We start from the raw sequence: 8,416 nt of genomic DNA on the forward strand, positions 1-8,416 counted from the left end.
TAAATAAAACATTTTTTAAAAAATAAATAAATATATATATATATATATATATTAATTTGAATAATACTATGTATATAAATCTGCTTTTTTATTGATAATATATTTTAAAATAACCGTATAAATAATTATTTTATATAAATAATTTAAAAATAAATAAATGTTTTGCTTTACAGTAATAAGAATTGAGAGGAAAATGTGCTGTACTTTCATCAAGATAAATTTCATTATGCCAAAATATTAATGGTCATAAAACAACCTTATGTTTTCTTTAATTAAAATATAATTTCTTATTTTTTCTTTTGATTTTAGTCTTCCTCTAAATATGTTTTTCATTCTGTACTGGAAAAGCGTGCAGTAAAACAGAAATCAAACACTGGCCCAGCACCGTGGACATCTGACACCTAGCCACTTTGCACAGACTCTCAGATTTCTGGGATCTGGTGAGGAACATTGAGACAACTCACTCAAAACTGGTTCAATAACATGAGACCAGCCCCACTCCATCAACCAGCATCTCCTACAAGAGTCCTGATTCACAATTAAACAAACATTAATCTTTTATCATCCATTATCCAGCGACTCTCTAATGGAGGCAGCTGTGCCCGGCATGCTGATAGGAAATATTGATTTCTGTGGCTCGAGACATATAATATCTACCAATCAGATATCATAAAACAATTAAAGTGGCTGGTGGGTGCAGCATATGGAAAAACAATTCCAGACTGTTGGTTTCCACTTTGGTAGAATGTCTGTGTGCGTACGGCCGGTAAAAGGATTTGAATAAACTGATATTTCCATAACAGTCATAACTCCATGGGCTAGCTCACCTCTATGTAGGCGGTGTCGTTATTTGCATCTTTGATGTGAGGGAACCAATCACGTGGTGGCTTGGACAGGTGTTTGGATTCAGTGACGAACCATAGCAGCTTCGGCCATCCTGATGAGTGGGTGGGACCAAAGAGAGAGAACACATGAATATTCATACCAATCTATTAATATTCATGCAGCTCGATGAGTCAACCATGACCGTCATTACCGTTATTAGTAGTGATTATCGTTCAAAAGAATGATAGTGAGTGATTAGGGTGACTGGCTAAATGACTATGAGCATCAGGATGAGAGTAAGTTCGTCTTTTCTCTGTCTCGGGATAAATGACTATCCTCTCGGGACTTCTTAATCATTACAACAATATCACAGGCTCATTACCTCTACATTTTCTATTTATACCTTCTCTCGTCTTACTGTGGCCCAGGCGGGGCAAAAAATGCTGACAGCTAGCAGTCTGGCTCAGATAACATCGCACGCATGATACGGCCCATCATGCTCTTGATGTTTTGCTTGGCGGCCCACACAGATTTTAATATATTTTAAAATGTAATTTATTCCTGGGATGTCAAAGCTGAATTTTCAGCATCATTACTCCAGTCTTCAGTGTCACATGAGCCTTCAGAAAGCCTTCTAATAGTATGATTTGGTGCTCAATAAACATTTATTATTATTATCGATGTTGAAAACAGTTGTGCTGCTTAATGTTTTTGTGGAAACCACTACAGGCTTCAAGGATTCTTGGATGAATATATATATATATATATTAGGGCTGTAACGATATGCGATATGAAATCGAAATCGCAATACGCAGGTCCACGAACCTGTATCGCGATCTGAGAAGGCAGAATCGCGACACACCCCTTCCAACTCCCAGAATTATCCTTCCTGTCCAGGTTCAACTTTTAAGTCAGCAGTATGGCAACATTTCAGCCACCCGGTGGAGAACAAGGATGGCAATCGTGTAGTTGACAAGACCCACACAATTTGTCGTAAGTGTTTCAAGAAGCTTCCCCAACCGGCTGGCAACGTGGTGTGAGCGTGGCGTTTCTGTTGCGTGTCATCCGCGGGGCGGCTGCGTGGCGTTTTCTCTTTCTTTGCACACCAGAAGCGTGTCTGACGCGGCGCTTCTGTTGGTATTGATGTACAGGAGGCCCTATACTTCATGTTAAATATATATTGCCTATTGGTATCGCAAAGAAAACGTTGGCAGTAGCCTATTGACCATACAGATATATGGTATTGACGGCAAAATAGGCTACAGAATACTGTACGGAATAAAACTGTTTTGTCCCCCCCATATCGAGGTTTGTATCGTACCGTGGGTCAAAAATCGTGATACGAACCGAATCGTGGGTTTGGTGTATCGTTACAGCCCTAATATATATATATATATATATATATATATATATATATACAGAATTTTACATTTACTTTTAAATTAATTTATTGCATAACATTCTTTTAAAAAAACAACAACATCAAACTTGTAATTAAACGGTAATTTACACAGATTCTAATCTGATTTAAATGGTTACAACAATGTAAGCTGTTGTTGGAGTTTACATGTTAATCCAATGCTCTATTCCTGTCTAAGTGGGTGGTTCTTGGTCATAATAAGCTGTAAAGTGGACTAGACTGATAGTGCTTATAGTCTGACTGCATGCCACTATACATATCCCTTTTGAGGTTTTTGTATTAACGCACTGACCTTTGAACTGTGGTATTTCCCCAGTGGGTCCTTTCGGAAGGCCTTTGTGGCAAGCGTCACTGGTCAGAGCCACAGTAACCCCACAACTGCCCAGGAGAAAGCCGATCTGTTGACTTCCTGCATCCTAATACACACACACACACACACACAGAGAGAGAGAGAGAGAGAGAGAGAGAGAGAGAGAGAGAGAGAGAGAGAGAGAGAGAGAGAGAGAGAGAGAGAGAGAGAGAGAGAGAGAGAGAGAGAGAGAGAGAGAGAGAGAGAGAGAGAGAGAGAGAGAGAGAGAGAGAGAGAGAGAGAGAGAAATAGGCTAAGACCAGCTAACATCCATCATCAGTACAGCAGCAAAATACACTGCAGGGGAGGTGACGGCCTACTTATTACAGACACCACACTGAGAAATTATGTTTAGCCATAATACCTGAATATCTCTTTTATCTTTGATGGTTGAGTTTTAAAATCACCTCCACCTGACAAATGTTGTTGCCTTTTTTACATAGTAAAACATAAAATACATTAAAAAAATACCTTACTTTGGAATATAACATGGTAATGAAATTCATGTACTCTATGTTCAAAAATCATGGTAAAACAATATATAGAACTTTTTAGTACTTTTAGTAACCTTACAAAAAAGTAGACAAAATTACCACAGTACTACCATGTTGATTCAACTTGTCAACAGTACTACCATTGCAAGTACCATGGTATTTTTTTGTAATTTTGTTACCATTGTAATATTTTTAATAATGTATACCAAACCAAACTACCATGATACTATTTTTTTTTGCACATGTACTATAGTAGTGAAATTCATGATCTATGGTATTTGCATTGTACACCGTGGTACATGTTCAAAAGCCATGGTAAACACATGGTACTCTTTAAGAAAGAACCCAGAAGTACCAAGGTACTACCATGTGTTTTTTTAACTTTCATGTTTTTGGAGTATGATTTCAGGAGAACCATTGTACAGTGGGGCAAAAAATGATTTAGTCAGCCACCAATTGTGCAAGATCTCCTACTTAAAAATTATGGTGGAAAACAAGTATTTGGTCAATAACAAAAGATAATCTCACTTTGTTATATACCCTTTGTTGGCAATGACAGGGGTCAAACGTTAAAAGGAGAACTTGCACAATTGGTGGCTGACTAAATACTTTTTTGCCACACTGTATATAGTTCAAGTACTACGATATTACCATATTGTTTTTGTTTTTTTTGCATATGCACCATAATACTATCAAGATATTCTGCAATGTACCTTTAATAACCATGCAAATACCATGGTATTTGAATAGGTAATCATTAGTACCATGGCATTAGCAATGCAAAGGTCATTGGTTTGATTTCCTTAAAAATACCTAGCTGAAATGAAATGCAAGTGGCTTTGGATAAGCATCTGCCAACTGCATAAATGTAAATGAAAACCGTTTTATCATCAGACACAATCACTGCATTATGATTCTCCCACAGTAGTTTTCTGTAAGGTTTTTGATGTGCTATAAGTCAAAAATGCAGAGAAACGCACAGCTGCTATTGGACTGGACAGAAGTTTATTGGTTTCCGAAGTGCACTGCATGCAGAGGAAGCCAGAGAGTGTTCTGCCAGTTTCCAGGTCCTTTCCTGGAATTTTTGGACTGATGATCAGGCTGACTCTTGCCAAAGCTGCTCTCCTCCTCTACTTCGACCACTAAAATTCGACATACGTATCTGAGGCAATACCTCAACCTCGAGAGGTCTGCGCTGATACATTCAGCCTGACATACTGAAAAGATAACGGATCTCAAAATAGACTGCGAACCGGAGAGTGAGACGCTGCAATATTTACAAGGTCAAGTTTCCAGAAGGCCTTTGTGATATGTTACCATTAAACATGAATAATAAATAAATATTAGTATTGTGCGCCGTAAAGACTGTTAGGTTGGCACTAGATAGTGTGATTCCATGCTGAGAAGGAGGATCTGCAGGGAAGGATTGTGGGTAGGTAGGAACTATAACTTGTTACGTGTCAAAAATTTAGACCTGAAGGCTTGAAAATGCAACACATTCATTCATGGACTCTCATGGTGGTATATTTAGAGTCTCACCTTTCGGGTAAGTGGCACTTCGATAGGTACGGGCACCACCTCTGCCAGCAGGCAGCCGTAAAAGGCGACCATAAAGGCAGCGGGATCGTTGTTGGGGAACACAAGAGCCACCTGCTCGTGGAGTGATAAGAGAGGAAAGGTGTCAGACTTCAGACACGAGCGTATGCTAATCTGACAGGGACATGCTTTAAAACCGAGGCATGCGGCAGGAAACGAGACTCTATCATTAAAGGAATGTTCTGGGTTCAAAACAAGTTTTGCTCTGTGTTCAGCATCTGCCGCATGTTGACGATAACCACAGGCAATCATTTGAACTCGTCCCTCGGTGATAAAACAGAACAATTGCACGTACTGCACTTATAATGGAAGTCTATGGGGCAGTGCATTGAAACCAGAGGGCTTCAAAGCAGCTCAGGTTTTCTGTCATTTTGTTAAAGTGCTTGAATTAGTTTATGTTGTGAAGATGTCTAAAACATCCTTTTACCAGTGTAGGCTACTATTTACACAGTAAAAATTATTTTTCATATTAAATAAGTATTTATTTAGGCGGATAGTAGTGGAGTATTTTTACTTTCCAGGTCTTTTTTTTTTTTTTTCTCGAGTATATGTACTTTATCGGTTTTCTTCTTTGGAAAACTTTTACTTCACAACATTCCAAAACATAATATTGTCATTTTGAATGTACTGTGTTTCATATTGAGTATCATTAAATACATAATTACATTAAAATGTAGTGCTGTATACTTTTACTCGAGTAAAAGTAATTAAAATTGTACTTGAGTACATGTAAGAAAGTACTATGTTTAATGTTAAAGGTTAAAAAAGGTTTAAAAAAAACTTTTGTTTATGAAATGTAATGCAGTAAAATGTATGACATTATATATTATGCTTTGGAATGTAGTGAAGTGAAGAAAGAAAAGCACTGATAAAGTATATACTTGAAAAATGTACTTAGAGTAGAAAGTAAAAATGCTCCACTACTGTCCGCCTCTGAGTTTAAACTAGTTAATTTTAGAAGGAAAAAAATTGTATTTAAGCACTTAAACTTTGCCTCATAGACTTTCATTTAAAGTGCATACAATATTTGCATATTTGAACATTTATGAACAAGACAAAATAATTATCTGTGTTAATGGTTAACTTGCATTGAACTTGCACCTTTCCTCTAATGAGGTGATCTGGTTCTGTCACTGAAGAGGATCGGTCACACTCACCCGGTCTCCTGGTCGGACCATTGGTTCCTGTTTGGTGCCCAGTTTGTGGAGGATGTTGTACGCTACTTTGATGCTCCGAGACCAAAGTTTACCTGTGTAGAAGGAAGTACATACTAAATGACTGTCCTTCATGGGGTCAGTTCACCAAAACGCCTTGTAGTTGTTAAACCTCATTTGTGTCTCAGAGTATTCAAATATAAACTGTAAGATTCTGTAAGGTTTTTGAAACAAAATAGAGTACAAACTGAAATATTGTGAAATATATAAGGGATAATCCACGGCTAGCCATGCATTAAAGGATTTTATTTTATTTTCATGCTATTTATTTAGGATTTTGTGTCACGTCAGTATAGGTGCTCAAGTCTGTCAGTGTAGGCGTCACGACCATCATAGACTGTAAAAAACGCACGTCACACGGCGACATGTTCCGCAACTCGGTGTCATGCAGGTGTCAGTGTCAGTCACGATAATGTCAGTGACATGACAATGAAGACCGCATGTGCCACTATGCGCATCATAGATATGTACATTATCTGCTCATAGTGACATGTGCCATTGGCTTCTGTGTGTCACGTCATGTCTCATGTCACTTAATGTTGCCATAGATATGGAACGTTATACGTATAGACATATCTGTGGTTGATACTGCAGTCTGCTAGCCTGACAAGCCAGACCCACATCAAGATGTTTGGTTTGGAAACTCACCATTGACAGGGCTCAATCCGAGGGGCGGATAAATGGTTGTCTTTCAAACTCCCTCTGCACGCGATAGGATAGCGCTACACCAACCGGAGCAACGACGGAAGGGGAGCTCGCTGACTGATTAAACATTCGCCGTATCCGGTCGGCTAAACTCCGAACACATCTTCCCTTTTTAAGAATGACTTCAGTGCCGTTCTTTGTTCTATTCTCAGAGGAAAGCTTAACTCCAAGTCTTCCGGAGGCGCGGGCAGAGCTGATTCGAAAGACCGCCGCCGTTCGCCAGTTTCTGTGTTTACTAGAAGCACGCAAACGCAACTCGGCCGTCGTCATTATGGCCCCGCCCGCCGACTCTATAGCCTACACGATGTGATTGGGCCGTCCAGATTCTGAGGAATACAGCTCAGATAGGTATTGAGAGTTGCTAGACCACACTTGCGGGCAAATTAAATTTGCTGCCGCTAGGGTGCGTCTAGATTTCTAGGCTAGCAGTCTGCCACTGTCACTCTGTTTGCAAGCGTAACTTTGTTACTATGGTTATCAGTGTTTCAGTGTAGTGGCGGATTAATTTCGAACTGTAATCAAACTGACTGGAACTACTTGTGCATTAAACGGTTTAATTGCACAGCTTCCAGCCAATCAGAATCGAGTATTTAAACAGACCATGGTATAATACAATTTAAAATAACATTTTTCTACTTTAAAAAATATATTTATTTATTCCTGTGATGGATGTTGAAAAAAGTTGCTTAATATTTTTGTTGAAACTATGATATTTTTGATGACTTTTTGATGAATAGAAAGTTCAAAAGAACATAGTAACATTATAATGCCATTAATGTATTCTTTTATCAATTGAATGCCTCAGTGCTAAATATAAGTGTTAATTTCTTTAAAAATAATCCTACTGATCCTAAAGGCCTCATACTCCACAAAAACAAAGAAAAAAGTTATTGCTCCCAGGGCTGTAAGAACAAAATGACATCATTTTTGGTTTTGGAGTTCTCGCAGCTTGTTCTTGACACATCGGCTGACATAACTTTTTTCTTGCGGGTGTCCAGAACTATTGTGTAATTGGTCAGAAATTTTAAGTGGGGGTGGTTAATGCGGTGAAATGGAGTTGTTCAGCAACTGCTTTCATCGTGAAGTATAGAAATGTACTGGACAGAACGAACTTTGTTCATGTTCTTGCCACCTTGAGAAAACAAACTAATTTATTTGTTCTTGCAGAGCATGTCCCAAGCTTTAACTTTTGACCAGTAGACGTGAATGTGAAACGCTATTAGTTGTTGCATCCTATTACCAAACAAGATCTGCCAGTTTGAATACATGTATATGGAAGTGCAAACGAGATTAAAGGCAGAGAGGAAGATTTCCAGTGAATAATGAAGTCAGATCCCTTGTGTTCCTTACACAAAGCTATCATATGACTTCAGCAGATTTGATTTCGCAGTCATACGGTGCATTAGAAAACTAAGCTCTACATTCAGAAAACTGCGAAATAAAGAAAAAGATTTCACACACTGAAGGGCAAGCAAAGGACAAACATGGACAGACCAAATGGCCAAGTTTCTTAAAGTTTAAGCATCTGGATGAGTCACACACACACACACAGGGTGTTTCAGCAGTTTATCTGCTCTGTCCTGCTGAATTTTTGACCTGCTGTTATTAGGATTTAACTCATGGCTATGAAGCTCCAGTGAAAGCAAAACGGTGCGCGTGAGATAGTGATCTGGCTCCGCGTCTGCGTTCTGTGGAAAGTTAATTACTCTTTTGATTTGGGTGAGGTTTTTAACGAGCCGAGGAGACGGGTGATATTCCTCGGGTGGGGGGAGGGTTGGTTTAAAGCGCCACACAAACAGCCATTGCCTTTCAT

At 38.8% G+C, this 8,416-nt stretch overlaps 1 protein-coding gene across 10 annotated transcripts in view; it reads right to left on the reverse strand.

Annotated features, from left to right (window-relative positions):
- Positions 1 to 8,416, reverse strand: part of dip2ca (disco-interacting protein 2 homolog Ca) — a 139,870-nt gene that overhangs the window by 38,995 nt on the left and 92,459 nt on the right. For all 10 annotated transcript variants that reach the window (XM_067434678.1, XM_067434677.1, XM_067434681.1 and 7 more), the window contains 4 exons: positions 5,842 to 5,933; positions 4,628 to 4,738; positions 2,538 to 2,661; positions 828 to 937 (listed from right to left, as the gene is read on the reverse strand). In XM_067434678.1, the coding sequence (XP_067290779.1) occupies positions 828 to 937; positions 2,538 to 2,661; positions 4,628 to 4,738; positions 5,842 to 5,933 (437 nt within the window). The remainder of the gene's footprint in view (positions 1 to 827; positions 938 to 2,537; positions 2,662 to 4,627; positions 4,739 to 5,841; positions 5,934 to 8,416) is intronic.

The sequence above is a fragment of the Pseudorasbora parva genome, chromosome 24, assembly GCF_024679245.1.
Source record: "Pseudorasbora parva isolate DD20220531a chromosome 24, ASM2467924v1, whole genome shotgun sequence".
Taxonomy (NCBI): Eukaryota; Metazoa; Chordata; class Actinopteri; order Cypriniformes; family Gobionidae; genus Pseudorasbora; species Pseudorasbora parva.